Source organism: Symphalangus syndactylus, chromosome 6 (genome assembly GCF_028878055.3).
Source record: "Symphalangus syndactylus isolate Jambi chromosome 6, NHGRI_mSymSyn1-v2.1_pri, whole genome shotgun sequence".
In the NCBI taxonomy this organism is placed as follows: domain Eukaryota; kingdom Metazoa; phylum Chordata; class Mammalia; order Primates; family Hylobatidae; genus Symphalangus; species Symphalangus syndactylus.
In genome coordinates this window covers 111,211,394-111,239,143 of record NC_072428.2, presented here as the reverse complement: position 1 = coordinate 111,239,143, position 27,750 = coordinate 111,211,394, and the positions used below count along the sequence as shown (strand labels likewise).

The 27,750-nt window shown below is 38.3% G+C and overlaps 1 protein-coding gene across 1 annotated transcript in view; it reads right to left on the bottom strand.

The window, feature by feature from the left end:
- The window catches only part of CPED1 (cadherin like and PC-esterase domain containing 1), a 314,315-nt gene that overhangs the window by 9,225 nt on the left and 277,340 nt on the right, over nt 1–27,750 (bottom strand). The window contains exons 19-22 of the mRNA XM_055283806.1: nt 24,393–24,613; nt 24,032–24,133; nt 23,535–23,622; nt 18,970–19,116 (exon numbers count right to left, since the gene is read on the bottom strand). Coding sequence (XP_055139781.1) covers nt 18,970–19,116; nt 23,535–23,622; nt 24,032–24,133; nt 24,393–24,613 — 558 coding nt within the window. The remainder of the gene's footprint in view (nt 1–18,969; nt 19,117–23,534; nt 23,623–24,031; nt 24,134–24,392; nt 24,614–27,750) is intronic.

Genomic DNA, 27,750 nt, shown 5'->3' with positions numbered 1-27,750 from the left:
TGGTGATTCCTCAAGGATCTAGAACTAGAAATACCATTTGACCTAGCAATCCCATTACTGGGTATATACCCAAAGGATTATAAATCATTCTACTAAAAGCACACATGCACACATATGTTTATTGCACCTCTATTCACAATAGCAAAGACTTGGGACCAACCAAAATGCCCATCAATGTTAGACTGGATAAGGAAAATGTGGCACACATACACCATGGAATACTATGCAGCCATAAAAAAGAATGAGTTTCATGTGCTTTGCAGTGACATGGATGAAGCTGGCAACCATCATTCTCAGCAAACTAACACAGGAACAGAAAATCAAACACTGCATGTTCTCACTTGTAAGTGGGAGTTGAACAATGAGAACATATGGGCACAGGGAGGGGAACAACACACACGGGGGCCTGTCAGGAGTTCGGGGGAAAGGAGAGGGATAGCATTAGGAGAAATACTTAATGTAGATGATGGGTTGATGGGTGCAGCAAACCACCATGGCACATGTATACCTATGTAACAAACTTGCAAGTTCTGCATATGTATCCCAGAACTTAAAGTATAATAAAAATAAAAGAAAATAATAAAATAATAGCAAATTATGAATTTCATCATTTTAATGCAATTATACAATATTTTTTTCTGTCACTATTTGGACATATAAACTATTATCAATGACTAATGAAAGTAATTCTAGCTTACACAGTTTTTAAAAAATTGTTTTGAGTTCAACATAACAATTTAGGTACATATTTTTTCATCTCATATAAGGTAGTGCAATGAAAACAGTTCCATATAAACAAAGTTGAATATTTTTAAAAAAATCACATGATATATATTTGGAAGAGAAGTAGTTTTAGTTACATTGCAAAGATCTTGAACCATTCCTGAAAAGTTATTTGAATAGGAAATCTGTAAAGATCTATACCAAAATATTAACAGTAACGACCTTTCGGTAGAGGAATTATAAGACATTTTTAATGTATTCTTGTAACTTTCGGCTTGATTTTTTTCTTTAATATAATACGATGAATGTGCATTATTGTGTAATGATAAAAATTTTGAAACTATTCACATTTGAAGAAAAAAACGAAACAATAATATGTTTTAAAACCAGTTATACTCTGCTAACCCCAAAGAAATGTTTTCCCGTAGCTATGGAAGGTTTGGCTTTGCTTGATCTGGCCCTCAGATCAGGTAACTCTTAAGAAATCCAGTGAAATCAGGAGGGTGTAGTGAGGAATCCCTGTGGATTGTAGTTTAGAGCTCAGTTTGTGGTTAACCACTGATTAATAGTCTAGGTCCCAGGGTCAAAAGTTTCTACTGTGTACAGCTCTTTCCACCCTTATTTGGTTATATGGCAACTCTAAATATGATAGACAGGAGAGGTGCATCAATGTTTTCCTGAAAGTTTTGTCAATTTTAGAGGAGGTTTGTACTCAACAGCAAGATTAGTGAGCAGTCGTCAGGAAGTTTATTTAAGAAAACATTTAAGCATAAATATAACATTCGACCTTGAAATAATATTATTACAGTGTTCTGAAGCCAAAATAAGGTTAATTTTGTTTATATGATTTTATCTAGAGTTCTGGCTTTTGCAAGTGCCTGATGGTCTGCATACTAATTACATGCAAAATAGAAAAGGGTCTATCCCACTGAAAAAGGTTACAGTTCTTTAAACATTATTTTAATATTTGTGTGATTTTAGGGTTGAATTTAAAGTTGCATTACAAACATTGGATAATGCTGGTGTAGATGCTTGCAACAATCTTAAATGTGATTCATAAATGGGATATACAAAAATATAGATCTCCAGTGTAACTGCTGAAGCATATGGCTTCCATTTGGGAGTAGTGTCAGTATTTTGACAGATCTCAATGGAAGGTTGATAACCTATTTCTATTTTTAGAGATCACTAAATTGATGTCTGAGAAAGGAAATCAGGATGATGGGGTCACTTGTAGCTTCTGAGTACCAGGCTAATGACTTCTACAGGGTCAGTGTTCCCATATGTTCTTCAAAATGGAACCCCTCATGCCCAGGCCAGTGACTGGCTCAACAATACTTAATTCACTTTGTTTCCCTTGGAAACTATTTTGTAGAAAATAATCAAAGATGATGTTTCCTAATCCCTTTGTAAAGTCATTATCATCCTGATACTATAAAGAATTAGTTCAATTTTGATTTGTCAAAATATAGACGTAAAAATTCCTTTGCCATTGTGAATTGAATCCAGGAGCATTAAAAACATCTGGTAGTATTATATGCTGTATCACTAGCCCATACAATTTATTTCAGGAATGCAAAATGTTTCATTATGAAATATTTCATTATAGAATATTACCAATTATATGTAACTGTATGATTGTTTACCCTGAAAATCCAAGGAATATACTGAAAAATAATTAGATATTATAAAGTTCACATTTGAAAATTGTATAGCTTTTCTGTAGTCTATAAATAATTAGTAAGAAATATATTAGAGAAAAGATCCCATTACAATACTGAAACAACTTCACTAAATTCAACCATGATATATAGGATGCAGGTGAAAAATATATCAAAAGTTTAATGAGTCATTAAAAAGCACATGAACAAATGCAGACATGTTATGTCAAATCTTCCCAAGTTAATTAAAATGCTATTCCAGTTGTAATCACAGAAGAATTTGGGGAAAACATGAAAAAGAAATTCTAAAATACATCTTAAAGAATAATTGTAGGAAAACAGTTAAGACCATTTGAAAGGAAAAAAAGTGATGAGAGGAGACTTTCAATACCAGGTATTCATTCATCATTATGAATAGAGTCTACAATCATGACTCATTGTGATTTGAATCTACCATCAGGGAACTGAAGGAGTGCTAGTGGTCACAAACTTGGTGCTTCCTCTTTGATTTCTGATGCCTTCCCTGGCTGTTACACCTCTCAGTTGCTCCTTTGGAAACCTCTTTTCCATGGTAAACAAAGTCTCTTAGAGAGTCACCATCATCACTGAAGGTTTCCTTGGCGTCATTGCCAAAATTAAAATGTTGCTTCTCCAGGAAGACACCACAACCCTCTCCTGTGTGAGTGTGTGAGTGTGTCTGTGTGTGTGTGGCAGGAGAAGGTTGGGGGTATAAAAGGGTGGCACTGATGGTGGTGCTACTTGTCCTGCCGTGGTTCATGATCTTTAAATCCCAGGTGATATGGTTTTCTGTCCCCACTCAAATCTCATCTTGAATTGTAATCTCCATAATCCCCACGTGTGAAGGGAGAGACCAGATAGAGGTAATTGAATCAGAGAGGTGGTTTCCTCCATGCTGTTTTCATAATAGTGAGTGAGTTCTCATGGGATTTAATAATTTCATACGGGGCTCTTCCTCCTTTACTTGGCACTTCTCCTTCCTGCCACCTTGTGAAGAAGGTGCCTGCTTCCCCTTTGCCTTCTGCCATGCTCATAAGTTTCCTGAGGCCTCCTCAGCCATGCTGAACTGTGAGTCAATTAAACCTATTTCCTTTATAAATTACGCAGTCTCAGGAAGTCCTTTACAGCAGTATGAAAATGGACTAATACACCAGGTGTAGTTAGTTTTATCTGAACATCTAGTGCCACTTCAAGGACAGAACCTTTCCATCTGCAGCCTTTAATACTGCTCTTTGAGGACTCATGTCATCCAGTGATAACTTGTTCTAACATCTCTCCAATGGTGCCATCCACCAACTTCTTGAGCACATTTGTAATCCTGTTATCATCCTAGATGTTAACTAGATTTGTAAAAATCAAATTTGATCAGCCATTCATCTTATAATCCTTCAGAATCTCCCAGGGGTAGCAGAAAGAATGCCAGTGGAAAAGTACTGTGTCTTCTAGGAGGATCCCAGATTTGGACTGAGGGATTCAGTAATACATGGGCCTGTGTAATACACTGACAGGCAGGGCATTCCTGCCATGCTTGTTTAGTTATGAGACTGAGGAACCCCTGGGGAAAGAACCTTGAGGCTGTGTCTTCTACTTAATTTCAGATGCAATTTGGCATGTCTCACCTCTACAAAGAGGAGTGATATGATTTGGCCATGTCCCTACCCAAATCTCATTGTGAATTGTAGTTCCTGTAATCCCCACTTGTCATGAGAGGGACCTGGTGGGAGGAAACTGAATCATGGGGGTAGTTACCTCCATGCTGTTATCATGATAGTGAGGGAGTTCTCAGGAGATATGATGGTTTTATGAGGAGCTTTCTCCTGCTTCACCATGCACTTCTCCTTGCTGCCACCATGTGAAGAAAGATGTGTTTGCTTCTTTTCCACTATGATTGTAAGTTTCCTGAGGCTTCTGCAGCCATGCTGAACTGTAAGTCAATTAAATCTCTTTCCTTTATAAATTACTCAGTCTTGGGTATGTCCTCATAGCAGTGTGAGAACAGACTAATACAGTAAATTGGTACCTAGTAGTGGGGGACTGCTGTAAAGATACCCAAAATGTGAAAGTGACCTTGGAACTGGCTAACAGGCAGAGGTTGGAACAGTTTGGAGGGCTCAGAAGAAGATAAGAAAATGTTTGGAACTTCCTAGAGACTTGGAGTGCTCAGAAGACAAAGATGTGGGAAAGTTTGGAACTTCCTAGAGACTTGTTGAATGGCTTTGACCAAAATGCTGACAGTGATATGGACAATAAAGTCTAGGCTGAGGTGGTCTCAGAGGGAGATGAGGAACTTGTTGGGAACTAGAGCAAAGGTGGCTCTTGTTATACTTTAGCAAAGAGACTGGTGGCATTTTGCCCCTGTCCTAGAGATCTGTGGAACTTTGAATTTGAGAAAGATGATTTAGGGTATCCGGCAGAAGAAATTTCTAACCAGCAAGTGTTCAAGAGGAAGCAGAGCTTAAAAGTTTAAAAACTTTGCAGCTGATGATGCGACAGAAAAGAAAAACACATTTTAGGGGAGAAGTTTAAGCCAGCTGCAGAAATTTGCATAAGTAATGAGGAGCTAATCACCATTAATGAATCAAGTGTTAATCACCAAGACAATGGGGAAAATGTCTCCAGGGCATGTCAGAGACCTTCATGGCAGCCCCTCCCATCATAGGACTGGAGGACTAGGAGGGAAAAATGATTTAGCGGGCCAGGCCTAAAGGCCTCATGCTCTGTGCAGCCTTATGACATAGTACCCTGTGTCCCAGCAGCTTCAGCTCCAGCTGTGACCAAAAGAGGCAAATATACAGCTCAGGCCATTACTTCAGAGAGTGCAAGCCCCAAGCCTTGACAGCTTCCAAATGGTGTTGGACCTGTGGGTGTGTAGAAGACTAGAATTTAGGTTTGGGAACCTCCACCTAGATTTCAGAGGATGTATGGAAATGCCTGGATGTCCAGGCAGAAGTTTGCTGCAGGGGTGGAAACTTCATGGAGAACCTCTGCTAGGACAGTGCAGAAGGGAAATGTGGGGTCAGAGCCCCCACACAGTGTCCCTACTGGGGCACTGCTGAATGGAGCTGTGAGAAGAAGGGCACTGTCCTCCAAACCCTGAATGGTAGATCCACCAACAGCTTGCACTGTGTGCCTGGAAAAGCCACAGACACTCAACGCCATGCTGTGAAAGCAGCTGGGAGGGAGGCTGTACCCTGCAAAGCCACAGGGGAGCAGCCCAAGGCTGTGGGAGACCACCTCTTGCATTAGCGTGACTTGGATGTGAGATCTGGAGTCAAAGGAGATCATTTTGTAACTTTCAGGTTTAATGATTGCCCCACTGGATTTTGGATTTGAATGGGGCCTCTAGCCCCTTTGTTTTGGCCAACTTATCCCCTTTGGAGTGGGTGTATTTACCCCATGTCTGTACCTCCATTTTACCTAGGAAGTAACTAACTTGCTTTTGGTTTTGCTGGCTCATCAGTGGAAGGGACTTGCCTTGTCTCAGATGAGACTTTAGACTTTGACTTTTGGGTTAATGCTAGAATTAGCTAAGACTTTGGGGGACTGTTGGAAAGGCATGATTGTGTTTTGAAATGTGAGGACATGAGATTTGGAGAGGGGCCAGGGGCAGAATGATATGGTTTAGCTGTGTCCCCACCCAAATTTCATCTTGAGTTTTATTTCCCCTAATCCCCACGTGTTATGAGAGGGACCTGGTGGGAGGTATTAATAATGGTTATCTCCATGATGTTCTCATGATAGTGAATGAGTTCTCACAAGATCTGATGGTTTTATAAGGGACTTTTTCCCCCACTTCACTCTGTATTTCTCTTTGCAGCTGCCATGTAAAGAAGGATGTGTTTGCTTCCCCTTTTGCCACAGTTGTAAGTTTCTTGAGTCCTCCCCACCCATGCTAAACTGTACGTCAATTAAACCTCTTTCCTTTATAAATTTCCCAGTCTCGGGTATGTGCTTATAGCAGCATCAGAACGGACTAATACAGTGAGATTAACTGAGTTCTATGATACTGTGAGCAACTATAAGTAAATGCTGGAAAAAGTGTTTCACTAAACAGTATAACTCATTGGAGCCCAGGCTTTGGAAACCCACCAACTGAGAATACACAAAGGGACAGAGTAAGGCTCCGCACAGACAGATGTGCAGATTTGGGACCATGAGGGCATGTATCAGGCGGAGCCATGGGAGACAGTCACCATGGTTAGTGCCTGGAGTGGCTGCAGCATGTGTGCTCTTAGACAGGCAACAAGAAATCAGAGGTAGCAGTGTGTGCTGGAACAGCTCTGAGCCCACAGGAGTGGGCTTGCCCCAGAGCCCCTGTTTGGGAGGACCTATAATACTTACATAAAGTTCCAACATGAGCAGATGAGGAACAGAGTCAGGGTAAAGAGGGTCACATACATTGTATTTAAAGTGTCTGTATGTCTCTCTTCCCCACTCTTAGTGACTAGAAATCTAAACATAGAGCTTAGCACAGGAGCTGGAATGCATTGTGTGCTCAATCCATTTTAGTTAAACTGGCAAGTATATTTTGTCTTACGTTATTGTGTTCTTGTCTAGATTAAGGGTGCAAATTCCTTTGTAGAGAGCTTTCTAGAACTTGATGACAAAATATAAATTAAAAGCTGAGTACAAGGAGAATTCAATACTGAGATAGAAGAATAGGAAAATTCACATTGCAGATTAAAATGAGGTTTAAACTACTATTCCCTAAAATGTTTATGGTGAAATAAGGTAGTTCTATATAAAGCTCAATCTGACATAAATCCAGTGACCATAAATGTGGTCCTAATACTTTTAATTGCATGAGATTAAAATCAGGAATGTAGATTTAAAACAGAACTATGTACCAAAGGGCTAATTGAGTCTCTAATGTAGAAGAAAGGAGTTTTTGTTTTTATTGTATATACTTATTTTTAATTGTTATAGTGAAAAAGAATTCATGGAATCCTTTTGTAATGAAAAAGTAGAAGAGAAACAAAATGATTCTGTATCTTGTAGAATTAAAATTTAATGATTTTTTTCCCATATAATATCCATCTTTCAATCTTCAGAGTTGTTTGTGTCAGGAAACACATGGAGTAATTCAGATATGGTCCCTATCCTCAAGGGGATTATATAAAGACACATGTCTAAGATACTTGAAGTAAGAACAAGAATGAAGTGACTTCAAAGACATTGTCTGAGACTAGCTCCCCAAGGTCAGGCACCATGTTGTTTCCATGTTATGAATAGTTCCTTAGTACATTCAAAAGACTTAGTGCTAATTTATGGTGGGCATGATCATCTGTTCACACAGCTATTATTCCTTTGAACGTATGTGTAAAATTCTGTGTCCAGCATTGCTGTCAAACTGCTGTTTCTGAGTCCCTGAGTTTCAAAATGTTACCTTATTTTACTTACTCTTCTAGGCTCTAAAGTGGAGAAAAAGGAGTTAGCTACATTTTTAAGGCTTGGAAATGTTATTCCGGTGAAAGATGTTTGATACCTGTACAGTAAGGAGCAAATTGCTCCTTTCCTTTGATCTCATGGTGGAAATGTGCCCATTTGGGTCCTTTCCAAAATCAGAGAGCCATTTGGGGTTATTAAAATCCAACGAAAGTGTCAACTGGAATGTGACCTTGAAAGAAAGCTGCTTGCAATACACATGTTAGGTTACCTTTGAGGCATAATAATAATGGTAAACAACAAAATGAGCCATTAGAAAACATCAGTGAAAGATTTAGACCTTGACACAGAGACAAAAGGCCTCAGATGTTTGCATACAGTGGTTACCTTAATCAGAAACAAATTCTAATGGTTTGATACATCCAAATGCTTCTCTAAATTTGGGTGCAGATGACTTGACCACTGAAAAAGAGACAGGTATATCTAAGAGGAAAGGAGCTACTACATACGGTTAATAATACATACATGTGTGATTTGGCAAATGTTTGTAATATGTTAAATATGAGTGTTAAAGGACAATTTTTATTTTGCCACTTTAATCTGAAGTAACTCCTCTTTACTTTTGTGTTTATTTTTTTTGTGAATTTGCTACACTGAAGTACATTTTAAAGTAGGAAGAGATAGTGAAGGACAATTTATCTCCATGCTGCATGACAATCTGTTAGATCAGTATTGTTCCATAAGTCTTATAATAAAAATGGTTTTTCTCACAGCAATGTTCACATTTGATTAAGTTACATGTAAGACTTTCAAGTAAAGATTACAGTGTTTCAAAGACAAATATTTTTAATATACTGACTATAGAAATTTAGGAAAACAATTTTGGAGCTAAAATAGAATTTTATAAGTATAAGATCTTATAGGCTATTAAATGATCACACTTTTCTGTGACTCAGTGTAGCAAGAATTGAAATTCTGTGCTTTGGAGTGTAGACGTAACTTTTACTTTTTTATAGATTCCTTATATGGTAAGGGATCTGCCAGTTTATAATTATAGATCTTTCCACATCTCTACACCATTAAAAATGGGGGTACGGAGACATTTTAGAAGGCATACAAATGGTCACAATTCAACTTGACTGGATTTGGCCTATGGGAATTATAAGACTTCCCAAACAAACAAAAAATTGTTTGAATTATGAAACCAAACTTAACGTTGCAACTTTTACCATTAAATGTAGGTAATTTCAACACTCAAAATTGATCTCACATAAACCGTCATCAGAATGTGTGTATTGTCATGTCAATTAACTGCTGCATCTAAAAATAACTTTGAATTTCCAAAAAGCCAGTACAAAAGGGAAGGCTTGGTGAACTGGAAAGGTGTCAGGCAGATTACAAACAAATACCTTTCTTAAAATTGATCTTGACCTGAATAACCCACAAAGAACTTCTGATGTGGTTCCAGATCCACAGAATAAAATAGAAAACAATTTTCCTGGTGCAAGTGTTCCAAAATTGTCCTATACTGGATTAGAGGATGCTCTGATTACAAATATGTTTCATGATCATGGATGGGGTCTGAAAAGGAGACAGGGTAATGGCTTTCTGAGGTTGGAAAACATGAGATTGGCCAGGCAAATGTGTTAGTCTTAAGACAAATGTATACTGTTGAAGTACTTTTTGTTGGATGTAGTCATTCTGCAGATGGCATTCAATCCAAGATCCAGTCACCAAATTATGACCAGCTGAAAAAGTAGCCTAAGAATTCACAAAAGTGGAATAAAAATAACGTGACAAACAATAGCTAAAAGTTAGTCCTTATAACTCATAATTTCACTTCAGGACATCATGCAATTTTGACAGATAATAGGGAATTCTTTCATTTCATCCCTTAGCCCTCAAATATTTAATTATGGCCACATGAAATAAACTGTGTTTTGACTGAAGGGAATCCAGCTTCTGAATCTGTCAAAGATGCTGGGGATTAGGGGGCAAGACTAAAATTTTCTTTAGGAATGAGTTTTGTTTTGTTTTGTTTTGTTTTGGTGTTTCCAGATTTGCAGTCAGCATATTGTCTGTCTCCCACCCTTCCTCTAATCCCCAGCCCTTCTTACTCTGACAGCTGAGCCTCTTTAACTCCTGCCCTTGGACAAAGCTGAGCGTTGGCTCTGGAAACAAATTCTGCTCTGAGGTGCGGAGACTGATTGTAAGGAGCTCCAGACCAGAAGTTTACCAATTTAGTATTAAACTGTTGGTTCTATCTTGCAGTCTCACGCGGTTCCCCAGATACTAAATTCCCCCGTCTTAAACTCAATTTCCCAAGTGGCTGAATATCTATGTTGCTGAATTTTTACACTATTGGAATGACCTGTATTAGTCTCAGTATAAGCTAATTCCTCTTTTGCTCTATTTAGATGTGCATCTTGGGTCTTGGAATCTATTGGACGTTAAAACACAGGTATTTGTTTCTATCTAACGCTCTTGAACTTAAGTATTTTCTTTAAGATTAAGGCAGTAAATGTTACACAATTTGTGTGGGGACTAACATTTCCAACTGCTGACTTCACTGTAGGAATTTGCTCAGCACTACTCTGGCCGTTTCAAAGATCTTCTGGTGGGTCATTCAGTTTCTTGTCAGAAGAGCTCTCCAGCCTCCTGTCTGAGGGACCCTCTGCCTGACTCTGGAATGCTAGGAGATCTAGGGAAAAGTTCAGGGCTCCTCCCTTCACATGCCAACTTTACCTTCATCTTTCTGTTTTCAGCCTCTAGATTAATTTATTCTTTACTATACTTGTGTTTCTGAGTCCAGACTTTCTGCAGCTCCATTTTAAAAGATATTGTATGTGATGATATAGGTTCCCGACTGTATGGGCTGGGGTGAGGAACTCAGGGGTCTACCAATTTCTCACATAGACTTCTAGCCAATTGTTTTCTGACATGTGTCTCAGCCTTCTCTTTTTCAGCATAGGATCTGAACAGCAAGTATGCCTCACTCACAGCTGGTATTTCTCTTCTCTCGGCACTTTCAGTTGTACCTTACTTTGCCTGCTAAGTCAAACTTCATAGAATGAATTCAAATGAATTCAGATTTCTTGTCTGTTATGAGTTATTTCTTATTCTGTTTCTTCTTTGCGGTGGGGGGTGGGGAGTAAGTGAGTAGCTTTATGTCTTTAAAGTATTTTTCTTGGGGTTTCAAGTGGAAGAGAAGATAAATGCTTGTGGTCAATCTGCCTCATTTAGTCTGTACTTCATGCATGATTTTTTAGACCTTATCTTTATGCCAATTTTCTCAAAGTGTGTTTAGTGGGGTGTTAATAGTTGTGATAAAAAAAAAAGGAAAAGTCATTCTGTGGTCAAAAATGCTGGGGAAAAACTGGGTCACACTAAGCTAACCAGCTTCTTTAGTGTAAGAGCTTTTGGGAATATTTAATATACTAATATTATTATCTGAGAACCCATAAGGTTCAGGTGTATTCAGCATTTCTCAAACCACAAAACCTGTTTTCGCCAAATTAGAACATTAAATCTTAATGTAGGAAATGGTAATCAAAATAGTTCACACTCTGGCTTAGCTTGGTTCTTAAAGGCTAGTAATAAACTCCCTGACATGGGGGTTTATTGCAAAGAACATGAAGGAGTTTATGAGTCGGCATCTCTTTTTTAGCCACACTGACATTCTAGGTTTCAGTATTGAAAAGGCTGGGTAGTATAGCTGCCTTATGGGGTCATAATAGTAGTTCAACGTAAGTTACTTTCACTGTTTGTTGACCCTCCATTTAATTATCCTTCTTAAGAGAGAGACCCTGATTTAATTGGTGTTATCACCATTCAATATAGGGTACTCCCTTTGAAACAGGATTTTGTACCAAGTCATCTCAGAAAAGGCTGGGCTCCCTCATGACCAATGAATTCATTCTCACTGGGCACTGATCTCTAATCTAATCAGCTAATAGCAGAGGGTAGAATTCACTTACAGATGATTGAATGAGCACTAATCATTTTACACAGAAAGAACTGTTTGAAACTACGTTTCTAAAAAAGGAGTGTAGGAATCTGTGACTCATCTTCAGCACAGGGTCATTGAAAGATTTTTAAATGACAACACCGAATGTGAAGTAAGGAGCATTCTCCTGGTGGGAGGTACGAAGTACGGATTCAAGTAGTTGACACTGGAGGCTCTGAGATAAAAATATTGCAAAAGCTGAGGGCAAAGAAATGATAGGGAAGGAGAGACCCTCCTCCCCACCTTGTTCATTTGTCACCCCACACACTATTTACCTGAATCCTCAACCTGCTCCTCAGGGGCCTTTCTCCAACTGTCCTTCTTTGTCCTGTATTTTTATTCTATCTCTTGGTATTGATTCTTTCCCCTCTGTTTAAAAACATGCCAAAGTCTTTCCTCCTTTAAATCCAATATTTTTACCCTTTTCTTATTTTTATTTGTTGAAAGCTGTTATCAGCCCCCTTTCTCACTTCCTATACCTCTTCAACTATTGTAGTCTAATTCTTGCCCCAACATTTTACCAAAACCACTCTTAAGATGATCAGAAAGGACTCCCCTGCTTCATGCCAAAAACATTATTTTGGAATCCTCACCTTAATAGATCTGTCTATTACATTTGACAACACTGACCCTGTCTCCATCTCTCCTTTTCACAAATGGTTACTCTGTGGCTTTCCATGGCATCACCTTCTACTAGAGTTTTCCTGCTATTAGTTTATGCTCTAAGTTCAAATGCTCCTATTTCTCCAGACTTTGCTTAAATATTGGTGTTTCCAGGAGTTTCTTTCTCAGCCACTCTACTCACTTTCTCTGGATGACCTATTTTCTTTTCTTTTTTTTTTTTGGAAGTTAAAAACATAACCTGCATGACCTCGCACATACAGTGGGCACAGGGCAAAGACTTATTTAATTCGCTCAGTGGGAACAGCAGGAGGCAAAGCCGGCTCAGAGGAGGATTCAGGGCTAAGTGCCTACAGCCCTTGAGAGATCACACAGTGGATTAAGATGGGAAAGAAGAGGTGGGTTGTTGATGACGTGCAGGAAATGCAGCCGTCACCACCTGCCATCTTCTCTGCCACACAGAATACACTTGCACCTCTACCAAAACTCTGCAGTTCACGCAGGATGTCAATGAGTCTGGGCTCTGTGGATGATCTATTTTCATGGTTTCAACTATGACCTATTTTCTGATGACTCCCTGTCCCATCTCTCATCCCTGCCGGTCCCTCCAGTGTCATATTTGTATATCCAACTGCCCATTGGAGATCTCCACCTGGATGTACTACAGGCAACTCAAATACAACATGTTCAAAATTGAACTCATCATCTTTTCCTAAGACGGTGCCTTTTCAGTCATTCTTTGTCTCAATTGCCAGTTTCTCTCCCTAATCCATCACTCAAGTTAGGAGTCATCTTTGATTCTTCCCACTCCCGAATGCCACAAATAAGATCTACAGATATCATTTTTTAAAACCAGGCTTGCTTTTGTCCACTTCTCTCTTATACTTGCTGTCTCCGTCCTGGTTTGGGTGGAACTTTACAATCTCTCACCTGACTTCTGGAAAAAAAAATCTCCTAACTTCTCTAACTTGTTCTTCTTCAAATCTTCCTTGCTCACTGTTATTAGTCTTAACTGTTTGAAACAAAACCATGACCATCTCACTCCTCTCCTGAAAACCTTTCAGTGGTTCTCCATCACCTACAGAATCATCCAGTTCTTACCATGATCTTGCCCTCATCTACTTTTTTCAAATATTCTTTTGTGATTTATGTTCTACTATATACAGGATTGCCTGTGATTATGAGAACATCAGGTATTTCAGGGCTACTTTGGTTCTCATTATCCTATGGGGTTGCAATGGCCTTCCTTCTACCATTATCCTATTACCTTGATTAAGTCTTGCTCATTCTTCAACAATTAACTTGGATGGTAATTCAAGGAAAAACACTTAATCCTCAGATTGAGTGCCTCTTCTTGGTATTTCACAATATCTTATTCATATATCTGATGTGCTATCAAAGGTATTGTTTCATAATATGGGTTTTTAGGCCTGACCCTGATTGCAATGTCCTGAGGGCATAGAGTATGTAGCATTTATTTTTATATTACTACTGTTTAGTTCAAGAATTGGACCCACAAAATAAATGTTGAATGATTTAGTAAAAGAATAAACAAGGCCAAGGCAGTGGAATGTAGTGTAGGAGAAAAACATGGAAAACATACAGCATGTAAACAGGATTTGGTAACTGGCTGGTTAAGGGTTGTGAAGGGGCTGGAGAAAGATAAGCAAAAGTCGAAGATGGCTCTAGTTTATAAATGGCAGTGTGATAGAGTAAATTAGAGAATACTAGAGGGGAGGAAAGTTTAAAGGAAATATTAATTCTCCCTTTAAGGACATGCTGAGATACCTATGGGAGTCCTATAAAATGCTCTTCTAATTCACTTTACAGCAGTAGTACAATGCTTGCATAGAGTAGATACTAAAAAATATCTATTGAATTAAATTTCCATACTAATTCATTAAAAATAGCCATGCTGAAAGTTAAATTCTGGGTTCTTCTATATCAGCTAACTATGTTAACCATATTTGTATCTTTTTTTTCCCTAAAAGTCATTATTTCCGTTTTTTTTTTTGTTTGTTTGTTTGTTTGTTTGTTTTTTTTTTTCCAGATGAATTTAAAGTTTCTTTCTTTCTAATTCTTAAATTGCGGTTAGATAGTAAACTTGTAAAGTTTAAAGGAGAAAGTAAAACACTTTGTTTCTAGGCAAGATAATCTTTTGCTTATTTAATTAAGATTAAATAATAAAGATTATAGGGTTAAGATTAATTAATAGTGGAAAACCATCTCTGACAAAGAACCAAAACTCCCTTCTTTTCTTCTTTCTATAGTACCACAATCAAAGGAAACTTGCTGGTATTGGTGGTAGTTTGATGCCAGATGGTTTTTGTTGACTGAGTCAAAAGCTGTAGCTACATTTGCCAAAAAAGGAAGATATTATATAAGGTCCGCATAATTGATTAGACTAATGAATAATAACATATCAATTGGTTGTGAATTTGTCCCTTCTGCAGCCAGGTTTGTGTAGATAACATTATTGTATTCTTTCCAGGTTTTAGCTTGTTCACAGTAGGTGTTTGCCACATAACTGAAGGCACCATCCAAAACCTCTCTTTGGCAAGAGCTACCTGGATCCTGTTTGTTGTCCTGTGTAAACACTGGGAAAACGTAATCCATTTCCACTCATAAAAAGAAACACCTGCTTTTCCAATCAGCAGGAACATGTTTGTCAAAATTGATGCACACCAGTTGGGAAATTGTTTATAGATTCTTGGTGGCAACATATTCTCTTTTGGTGCCTTGACAGATGAAAGAAACACCTCAAGACCTTTAATCTCACCTATGGCAGTGAGAGCTCACTGAAGCAAGTTTGTTATGTCTATGATAGAATTATAACCACAAACCAAAGAAAAAACATCAATATCTTACTGTAATGATTATACCAACCCTTCTCAGGTAACCTTGAATCTATTGTGGTAATAGTTTAGTTGAACATCAGAAGATAAAAGTCCCCCAAGCCAGAATTTTTACGGTTCTAACACAATTTTTTCAACTCTTGCTAGTATTTTATGGTAAGCTTTATTTGCCAGTCTCATAAGATGAGCACAGAGGGGAAATAAAGGTAATCAATAGAATTTTTGCCCTTTAACTTTTTAGACATGAGAGCAGTCACCAACTTTTTTTCCAGCTTGCTGCATGCATTATCAAATGTCCTCTATAAAGAGTTTTAGATTTTTTTGGATTGTTTGTAATAAGCTAACATTGCCATTACATCACTGTTAAGATGTTAGGTGATGATTTAGAAAGATTATAAAATGTCAGTGCCAGCAGTAGAGACTTGCTGAGGTACAAGGGGTACAAATTGTTTAAGAGTTAAGCAATAATTATGCCTAAGTAATGAATGAATTTAGAGACTTTATGATGAAGAGAGTCAGTTGAGAAAGATGATCATATCAGCTGTATGTTGTGACTGGAACGGCAAATGCTCCCAGAAGCTTATTTTAGCTTAAACATTAAAACTTCAAAATAGATAACACTACTCTGAAATGAATTAAGAATTTGGCGGAGACCTACATGGCTTGCTATCAAGACAGGCTACATCAGAAATAGAGTTAAGAAAAAGTGAGTTATAGGTGATAATTACACACCAAAAACCATAAAGTCAAATAAGCAAAATGATTTTACCTGAACATGCTTGAAGCATTGTTACTATGCAAGTTAATGATAATTTTAATCAGTAATAATTATAAGCCAATATTCTAGTGCTGATGGTTCAAAAAGCCTTTTTTGTGGTTTCTGAATACCATGGCTATTAATGTGAACTGGTTGATGCTGTGGTAGGAGATACATGTAACCATGTGGGAAGGGCACTTCTGTTTTTAATTGGAGCCATGTTGAAATTATTTGAGGACATTTTGCTTTTTAGACTTTCAGAGCACTAAAGCTAAAAAAAGTGGACACCTTTCCGCAAAACTATGAATTGAAGATACCTTATGTAAAAATAAATAAATAAAACAAATACAAACTCTTTCTAAAAGAGGAACAAAACCAATCTGTATGTTGTCTTTCAAAAGCCCTGTTTTCTGTGGGTTTGGCAACCACTGGCTTGCTTTTTTAGCCAGCTGTGATCCTGGGCTGGCTCAGCTGCAAGATCTTTGCTTCTTTCTCTTCCAGGCTATAGCCCTTGCATTTCTAAGTCTTGACTTTTGCAAATAGGATAAGTACTCTAAAGGTTGTATATTTTCTTGTGGAAGACATTAGTAGACACACAGTATCCTACAGCTTAAAATCTGTTCTGCAACAGCATGATCCAGCTTCAAGCAGATAGGTCAAAATTTAAAATGTCATGTTCTGTACTGTGGCTGCAGGCTTTCACTTCTCTGAAATGCAGTTCCATTTGGTCATATTAAAGGATAATGTAAATCCACCCATAAATCATACGGAGCAACTACTGCAGTGTCAATAACGTTTTTAGTATTGGTAAAACTCTTGGGACCAAGATGGATTTTTTTTTTTCTTTGAGATGGAGTCTTGCTCTGTCACCCAGGCTGGAGTGCAGTGGTGGTGATCTCGGGTCATTGCAACCTCTACTTCCCAGGTTCAAGTGATTCTCCTGCCTCTGCCTCCCCAGTAGCTGGGATTACAGGCACACACCACCATACCTGGCTAATTTTTGTATTTTTAGTAGAGACGGGGTTTCACCATGCTGGCAGGCTGGTCTCAAACTCCTGACCTCAAGTGATCCACCCGCCTTGGCCTCCCAAAGTGCTGAGATTACAGGTGTGAGCTACCGCACCCGGCCCACCAAGATGGATTCTGACAGTCAGCTAAGGGCTGAAAAACAGAATCAGAAGGAAACTTTAGTTGTCACCTCACGAATCAACCCACTAATAAATGCATCCTGGTTTACAAAAGAAGGCAAGCAAGAAAGAGTGAATCAATATCTAATAGAAAGATAAAATGAGGCACTATTCATCTCTCAGTTTCAGCTGAATCTCCTGAAATCTAGAGCAAATAACAGAAGCCAAAAAAAACTCATATTCCAAGAAATTTCTGGACAACCTATACAAGACTTGCAAAAGTATGGACAAAATCCAGTTTTCCATATCCTTGTCTCACCAAAAGAGTTGTGAGACAAAGAGGAAGGAAGGGATGCAATTTCTGTGTGAGCTTTCCAATGTTTTGGGGCCCTCTTCCCCATTAGGGTGTTGTTTTATTTTTGCCTTAAGCCAAGTGAGAGGAGCCTTCAACAGAGCTGAGCACATGTCTCTTGGGGTTTGGGAAGCATTAGAACTGGTATGATATACTGTGGCTACAGATCAGCTTTAGGGTGGCAGAGAGAGTGAGAGAGAAAGCTTCACTGGGAACTAACTGTATTTCCAGCAACAACAGAGCAACAATGCCTTAATATTTCTGTATATCAAATGTATATATTTCTATAGTTCAAAGTATAGCAAGCCTAGTGCTATTTTGAATATTTTTCAAAAGGATGCCTGGAGGAGCAACGTGATCCTCAACAGAGTGATGGACATTTGGATACCAAGGAGCCAAAAAAGGAATCTAGTTGGAGGAGAGGTATTACTGCCATCAAGGAAGTTGGAGCCAGAAAGTTCCACTGGTGGGGAGGGGCTCTCCAAGGCAATTCACAAAAGCACTCATAAAAGAAAGAAGTAGCATGCTAGACTCAGAGAGCACATCACTGGGTTATGCTTGTACTAGTCAAATAAGACTCTTCTTGTCCTTAGCATCCTGTCTCTACTCTGACCAACACAGAAAAATGTAGAAGAATAAAAGTTGAGAAGGAAGATGGGGAAATGGCAAATAAGTGTCCTGCCTTCTTTCCCCTGATTTGGGCTTTTGAGACTGAGGGAAACCTAAGCTAGGGGATGGAAATGACTTATGTAGTTATGACTCAGAATGGGACAATTTTAGTATTGATGTGATACTCCTATGCCTGAAGGTGATTGGAGACCTTTTGTTATCTGAAAGTGGTGTTAAACTTATGGGTCCTGACCAAGATTTTTATTCAAGGGTTAGGGAGGAAGTAATCCACAGAGGTTTCAAAAGGACAGGAGGAAAAAGAATAAAATAGTTTTAGGCTATCACCTTATCAGCTTAGCCTATTTATAGGTTAAAATAAAATCATTTTCACTCTGGTGGGGGGGACCCTACTCAAAACAGGTCCTCCTGTTATGCATTGGACAAGGCAATGAAGGAAGGTCATTCATTAGTTTAGCACATTAAGTAGTCGTGCTTTGCAAGCTGCTGCTACTGAAAACCTTTGCCACCTTTTTTTGGATGCAATTTCTGATGGGAAGGCTTGAAGTCTATTAGAGAAAATAAGTGCTCTCCAGGTTCCCATATTCCTGCCTGCATTGACCAATTGTTCTAGTTTTGAAGTGTCTAAACAAACATAAATTTTTTAACATCTCATCTGGTAGAGCTAAAGTTATGGTTACTACATGCCTTGGCTGAGTGATGATGAACATATCATTTAATCTACACCTGACATTGTTTTTTGTTTCATGCAAAATAAGACTGACAATACAATTAAAGATACAACAAACAATTTTAAAAAATCAAAAGCTATAAAACTCAGAGAGTCAACATAAATACCTCATGGAAATGACATCCACACTTCCCCTGTAGAAACTCTTTGTAACGCCCCATTGTTATAGTGAATGTGTCAACTACTTCATAGCCATATTTTTTTGCAGTATCCAGAATAATCAGATTTTCTTTCCATAAGTTCTGTACTTCACTCTGAGTGGAAAGCAGAAGAATAAAAATTTTTATTAACAGAGGATTGTTTTATGATTCAATAAGTTAGGTGGAAATTATGTAAATGTCTTTTTTTTTTTTTTTTTTGAGACAGAGTCTTGCTCTGTCACCCAGGCTGGAGTGCAGTGGCGCCATCTCAGCTCACTGCAAGCTCTGCCTCCCGGGTTCACGCCATTCTACTGCCTCAGCCTCTCGGAGTAGCTGGGACTACAGGCGTCCGCCACCACGCCCGGCTAATTTTTTTGTATTTTTAGGAGAGACGGGGTTTCACCGTGGTCTCGATCTCCTGACCTCGTGATCCGCCCGCCTCGGCCTCCTAAAGTGCTGGGATTACAAGCGTGAGCCACCGCGCCCGGCCGTAAATGTCTTTTTTTACTGGGATTAGTCATAGTGTAAAATAAAGAACTTCACATGCATTTCTTAAAAAAAGATGTGTTCTAATTTTTTTTACTCAAAACATACATGTAATCATTTATGTATAAAACAGCGATATCTATAGTGACACAGTTTTGAACTTCTTCAGTAAAAAGTGGTTAAATTTATTGCCCACAAAGATTCATAAAATATCTAAAATTCTCAATTTAAAAATTAACATTACTGCCTAAAGCAATCTACAGATTTAATGCTATTCCTATCAAATTACAAATGTTATTTTTTACAGAATTAGAAAAAACTATTCTAAAATTCATATGGAACCAAAAAAGGCCCTAATAACCAAAACAAACCTAAATAAAAAGAATAAAGCCAACACATCACATTATGTGACTTCAAACTATACTATAAGGTCACAGTAACCAAAACAGCACGGTTTGGGTACAAAAACAGACACATAGACCAATGAAGGAGAATAGAGAACCTAGAAAAAAGCTGCATCTATAACCCACTTATTTCAACAAACTCAACAAAAATAAGCAATGTGAAAAGGACCCTCAATAAATAGTGCTGGGATAACTGGCTCTCTATATGCAAAATAATGAAACTGGATTCTTACCTCTTACCATATATAAAAATTAACTCAAGATGGATTAAAGACTTAAATGTAAGACCTTAAACTATAAAAATCCTAGGAGAAAACTAGGAAATACCATTTTGGACACTGGCCTTGGCAAAGAATTTATGATCAAGACCTCAAAAACAATTGTACTGAAACGAAAAATTGATAAGTGGAACCTAATTAAACTAAAGAGGTACGCACAGCAAAAGAAACTATCAATAAAGCAAACAGACAATCTACAGAATGGGAGAAAATGTTTGCAAACTATGGATCTCACAAAGTTCAAATATCTAGAATCCATAAGTAATTTAAATCAGCAAGTAGAAAACAAACAAACCTATTAAAAAGTGGAAGACACTTCTTAAAAGAAGACATATGATTTGAATATTTGTCCCCTCCAAATCTCATGTTGAAATGTGAACCCCAGTGTTGGAGGTAAGGCTTAGTGGGAGGTGTTTGGGTCATAGGGGTGGACCTTTCATGAATGGCTCTGTGCCCTCCCCACAGTAATGAGTTCACACAAGATCTGGTTGTTTAAAAGAGTCTGGCACCTCCCCCCTCTCTCTCCTTCTCCCTCTCTCATTATGTGACTCTCGTCATGTGACACACTTGCTCCCCCTTAGCCTTCTGTCATGATTATAAGCTTCCTGAAGCCTCACCAGAGCAGATCCTGGTGCCATGCTTCTTGTATAGTCTGCAGAACAGTGAGCCAAAATACCCCTTTTCTTTATAATTTACCCAGTCTCTGGTATTTCTTTATAGCAATGCAAAGTAGACTAATACAACATACAAGCACCCAACAGACATGAAAAAATGTTCAATGCCACTAATCATCAGAGAAATGCATATCAAAACCACAATGAGATACCATCTCACGCCAGTCAGAATGACTATTATTGAAAAGTGAAAAATTAACAGATGTTTGTGAGGCCGTGCAAAACAGGAATGCTTATAAACTGTTGGTGGAAACATAAATTAAATCAACCACTGTGGAAAGCAGTTTGAAGGCTTCTCAAAGAACTAAAAATGGAACTACCATTTGACCCAGCAATCCCATTACTCGATATGTATCCAAAAGAAAATAAATTATCCTACCAAAAAGACATGCATTTCTATGTTCATCACAGCACTATTCACAATAGAAAAGACATAGAACCAACCTAGGTGCTCATCAAAAGTGGATGAGATAAAGAAAACATGGTACATATTTACCACAGAATACTATGCAGCCTAAAGAATAAAATCATGTTTTTTGCAGAAACATGGATACACCTGGAGCCTGCCGTTAGCTAAATAACGCAGGAACAGAAAATCAAATACTGCATCTCCTCGCTTAGGAGTGGGAGCTGAACATTGAACATGCATAAAGATAGAAACAATGGACACTAGGTTCTACAAGAAGAGGGAGGAAGGGGGAGGACAAAGGATTGGAAAATTACCTATTAGATACTACGCTTGCTACACTTACTTGTATACCAGGTATTTTTTGAGGGTCTTCTATGTGCTGAGAATTGTATTTGGCATTTGGGCTGTCAGTGTAAGCCATACAAACTCCCTTAACCCACAATTCCCTTGTTGCTCTCACAATTACCATCCAGCAGAGGAGACAGACAGCCAAGGAGTATATGTGCTGAGTGACATGAGTAATGACATAAGACACTGTTACAGGAGCTCATGGCAGGAGCAGCCAACCCAGTCTAGTGTGTCAAGAGGTTTTCTCTGAGGAACTAGCATGTAAGCTAACATTTGAAGAGTAACTGGAAGTTACCCAGAGGAGGGAGTGGTGGAGGAGTTAACTCCAAGTAGAAGCAGCAGGGATTTATTTCAAAGGTCTGGAGGTGACTGAGAGCATGGTGTTCTTGAGAAACTGAAATATGCTCAGCCTGACTGAGCTCAGTGGTGTTGTGAGTGTGAATGTGTGTGTGTGCACACACTTGTGTGCACATGCACTGGTAGCAAGGGATAAGTCTACGGAGAAAGATGGAAGCTAGCACTGAATGGCTATATGAGCACATGATGAGAAGTTTGCATTTGTTTTCTGCCTTCACTTGCAATTATCCCCTTTTCCTTTTTTCTATTCTTTGCCCTTCCTCTTCTTTTCTCCTGCCTTCACTCAGTTCGAAAAGATTGATGAGTACCATCAAAGTTCGGGTGGCAGTCATAATGTTTAACACAATATCTGGCACATAGTAAGTGCTGAAGAAATGTTTGCTGAAATGAATTGATTCTGAATTGTAACCTAAGTATAAGCAAAGGCCACAAGCATGCCAATTACTGTGAGGAGCTGCAACCAAAGAGGCACAGTGGAGCTACTGGAGTCCTCAAGAATGAATTGTGGATCTCGACCTGTAGACTTCAAATAACATTAAAGGGATTCAATCCATGGAAGACATTATCAAAGGTCCCCTCTCCTGATCCCCAATAGTCTTAAACCCTTTGGCTCTTCCAGATGTTAAATGCCTCAACTCATTTTGAATTAACCCCTGCTAACTCCAAGATGCTGAATTTAGAGGCTGTACCTTGGGCACTTTCTACCATTTCTCCTGTTTTTGCATCACAGAAGATCTGCTGTCCAGGCAGATACATTTTTGAGAAAAGAATTGGGGGTCTTGTGTTCTGTGCTGGGGAAAGGTAATAGCACTCAACAGAGACATAAAAATATAAATCTCAACCTCCTTATACATTAAATGGACAGCTTCCCTTCTCCCCAATTCTCAGTGCTCACCAGAGTCATTACTCTGCAATTGCCCAATAATTCTGGCTGCTCTGGAAGTCCCTTCACTTGAGCAAGAGCAGCTGGTTCTCTTCCCTACAGATCCTATCTTTCTTTTCTTTTCTGAGACTTCTATTTAGTGCTGAGGCTAATTTACTATCTTCTATAAGAACTGGCCAGAGACCCCTACTCTTTTCATTGATGAATATCCAATTACAGGAAAAACCAATGATACTACTTCAAAGACTATTTTTGAAATAAAGCAGTTTGAAATCATCTTCAAAAAGACCACTCTTTCCCAAAGGACTCACGATAGTGATAATTTTTTTTGTGGTTTCAGCATGAACCTGACAAAAGGAAATCCTTTTAATATAGCCTTTAAGGGTGTATGTAAAATTGGTGGGGTAAGGGAACTTAAAGCACAATCTTTCTCATATACCCCTCAGCTCTTTATTTTTGCATAGTTCAACACACTGTTTCCTCTTTTATGAAGTCAATGGATTATTTACAACGTATTTGTGGGCTACATGAAATTAATTATAATTTGTTTGCAAACATAACCCTGAAGTATATTCTCTTTTTTTTACTTTCAAGAAGGTTGCTCAATATTACATAGTGCCTTATGGGTCTTTTTCCAGCAGAGATCCTTATAGGAATCATGAAATTCACCTAGTCTAGAGGAAATGTGCTTACCTGTGTTAAGAAATGTACTCCATCCACTGGCAGATGAAATCCAATTCCCAAAGTTTTGATGATCACTAGGATATTGAGTAAATTTTCCCTGAATGAGATAATTATAACTCTAAAGTCAGTAACTTTAATTACATTTCTAGATGTTTGTTGTTTATATAAACAAATACCATAGAATTCTTTCAGAATGTGATAATTGGCATATAAGACTAAATACTCATTTTATATATTTGATGTATATTACGGTTTTTTTTTTTAGATAGAGTTTTAGGTGTCAGTAGACACATTTTGATCTGTACTAAATGTAAATCTGGATAATGAACAACCATGTTGTGACTGGGTACAAGACTATTTTATTTTAGTATTTTAAACTAGACTTTAAGTACTTAATGCTAAATTATAAGTTGTTCTTTAAATAAAATCTGGATAAAACTCAGTCACATCCATAGTAACTTTTTTGACTTGGAATACTAATGACAATTATTGTTGCAGACATTTACCTCTTCAAAACTTTGTGAATAATTTGCAGGTGATTGGAATTAAGCCACTGAACGCCACCAACAACCAATACAGTCTGGCCAGTATTCTCTAGGGGACGTGATCTGAAATCCAGAAAGAAAAACAACACATGTTGCCCTAAAACAGAAGGTAAACATTGTAACTGCACTGCCTCACATTTCACTGTATCTGGCATCTTGATCATAAGACTCCTTGTAATTTACAACTTGTTTTCTGCTGCCTTACTTGGTATCTAACCTTTTGAGCACATTTGATGTACAGTGAGCAGTTGAGCAGTGATGACTGCTAGTAGAACATCAGTACTTTGAGAGTTTTGTGTCTTTCATTATAGTTTCATTGTACCTTTGCAAGAGGTGTTCAAGTGCATTTTCAAATGTTGGTCTCAATGAAGGGCTTATCCAGAACTGGGGATAGTAGGAATAACTGATCAAAGTCTTCCCACCATTGACGTTGTGATAGAATTTAGTGCCATGTACTTTCTGCCATTCCTGCAATGTTTCATTCAGCCTTTCGATAAGATAGTACATGATCCCTCTGTTGGTTGAATCTCCAATGAACAGAATCTATAAGTTAAAGAGAAAGCATTTGTTTAATAGCTTATGTTTACATGGTACAGGAGATAGTTTAAAATAATGAAATTTTGAATATTCACAACACTACCTAATTGTTTGAAGGACAGCCCTTCAAACTGTTAGAAATAACATTCATTATATTCTCTCCCAAACCTGTTCCTTTTCATCTCTTCCATATTCTTAGTAATGCCATCATCTACTGACCCACTAACTCACATTTACCACCTGTTTCAGGTTATCTTCAATTTTTCTATCTCCCTTATGCTCTTTACTTTCTCATTTAATCAGCTTAACAAATTCTATTGATTCAAATAGGCATGAAGCATTTTAGTGCTCTAGGAATACTTAGGGATTTTCCAGTCTCTTTATTTTATAGATGTGCAAACTGAGAATTCACAGAGGTAGCTCAATAGAGGTCATGTCTACTTGACGAAAGAACCACAGAACCAGAATCTAATTTTCTGAACAGAAGTGCATGCCCCAGGGTGCCTATCCCAGTGCCATTTCCTCTCCAATGAAGCCTCTTACCCACATCCCCTCCTGCTTGTTCGCAGCAGCACTGTTCAGGCTTTGACTGCCTCAAACCTGCACTAGTGTAATACTCTCCTACTGGGTCTTCCTTCTTGTACAATGGCTTTTAATTCATTCTACATACAATATTGCTGCGATAAATTTCCAAATGTCTAGTTCTGGTCATCTCATTCGTGTGCTCAAAAACTTTATTGATTCCTTGTTTCTTACATAATCCTCTAGGTTCCTCTCACATATACTCAGTTTTTATTGCATATCAGTCTTTGTTAGATGGAGATTTCACACAGCATCCTCACTTTTAATCTTCAGAATTGTGAGGTTTGATTCAGTATCTCCTTTTCACAGATGAGGAATTTGAGGGTCAGGAAGATGGAGGACATAAATCTACTAAATGGAGAACCCAGGATTCAAACCCAGGTCCTTTAAATCCAAGTGCAAGGTGAATGGCCCCGTCCTCTTAATGCTTCCCTTTATGTAAGCATGTTAGACTTCTGCTTTTCTGCTAAACATGATTTGCATTCAACATCTGCTTTTCCTTATGTTAGTCTGTCTGCCTTGAAAGTTCTTCCCTCTGCAACCCCACTTGTCACCCTCCGGACCCTATGTGAATGCTGCCTCTACCAACAAGTCTCATCCAGTGCCCCTAGCCACAATTACGTTTCCTGTTGTCTTTGATTTTATTATATTTTGACTGCCATTACAGATTTTACAGAAGCCTCATGAAATTGTGGCTTTTTGTGTCTGCATGTTTTTTCTCATAGCCTATCAAGAAATATTTGAGGTCAGGGTCAATTTTTAATTCTAATTTTCCCCTATAGTACCATGCATGCACTTTTAAAATAAAGAGTGATGTTAAAGTCAAAGGGAGTTTTGTCATAGACAATCCCTTCTAATGTCTTTGGATAAGATTTAATTCATTCTTCAGTCTTTTTCTTTCTTTTGAGATTTCTTTTTCCATTAGTCATGCACATGTCTTTTTCTGATTTTAACGGCAGGCATTGCCATCATTTCGCAGGTACTTCTGTATTTGTCCATCTGCAGAAAATTTAGGGAGAATCTGCAAAGGTTTAAACTCTTTCCACGGTGAGCATATCCAAGCAGCTACATGAAGAAATCTAGAAAGCTTCTCCAATTTGCCGTCAGCTCAAGTAGTGTTATGCTAAGCATCATTAGGCTACCCTGAATAACAAGATTTCAAGGACTCAGTCATAGATCCTCTCAGCCAGGTTGCATTTGGAACAATAACATTCCAGCGTAATAAAATAGCTTGTGAAATAACTTGAATTTCTTCTTACTACATTCAACCTTTCACTATTTATGTTTGGTTTTCTTGCCTACATTTCTGATTTTTAAAGAAGAACATTGTATAATTAGGAATGCTCTTAATTTTAGATATCAGCAGTTATGCAACTCCATTAGTATTGATTTGCTAGGGCTGCAATAAGGAAGTACCAGAGACTGTGTGGCTTCAACAACAGAAATTAATTTTCTCGTATTTCTGGAGGCTAGAAGTCCAAGATCAAGTAGCCAGTAGGGTTGGTTCCTTCCAAGGCCCTCTCTGGCTTGTAGGTGGCTATCTTTTCTTTGTGTCTTTCCTCGTGTCTATGTCCTAATCTCTTCTTTAAAGATCCCAGTCATATTGGATTAAGTAGGCCCCACACATAGGACCTCATTTTACCTTAATCAGCTCTTCAAAGGCCCTATTCCTAAATACAGGCACACTATTAGGTACTGGGGGTTAGAATGTCAATGTATGAATTTGTTGGAGGGGATACAATTTAGTCCACAACAATAGTAAAGGACCTTTGAGATCTAGCTTTCAAACTAAATTGCCAGTGTGGGTTTTTCTTGTAGTTTCTTTTCATTTCAGTATCAAGGTGCAGTCCCTCCTAGGGTATCCCCAGGCAGCCAGCAAGCTCCCTAGATATCTGTATTGTGGGCTATGCAGAACAACACAAAGGTTGAGAAAAATCAAAGTAGCTATACATTACTGAGAAAAACAACAAAATTCCTAGATTTCCAGTATTTTCTGTGTGTTTATATGTGAAAAGGCAGCCCACCAAGGCATGTCAGAGGCATGACAGTCCTGTTTCAGGATTCTTAGGTACTATTATTTATTAACTAGATGATTTTAGACAAATTATGTGACCTCTTCAAGGGTTCATTTAATCATGTGTACAGTGGGGAGAAACAGAGGTCCATGTAGGAGGACTTATATGTGATTTTAAATACTTTTCATATTCTTGGCACAAAATGTATGCAGCACAAAATGTAAGCACAAAATGAATGTATGCCGCCTTGTTAGGCACTTAAAATTTGTTAGCTCCTCTAGAGAAAATGGCAGCAAAAACAGGAAATGTCTAAGTCACAGCTATTTCTCTCCTGCCCTACCAAATCCCCTCCTGATCTCCAGCAGGACTTGAAGGGTGGCTGGAAAGTTCTGTACGGAGGACTCAAAGAGAGATCGCCATCCTGAGCAAACCAATGGTCTCAGAATGGGCCCCAGGTGGCCCCATTGCTGATTAGTGACTAGCAAGAGCTACCTGAATGGGAGAAGGAAGCATCACCACTGTCATTTGCACAACAAGCTCTTCTAA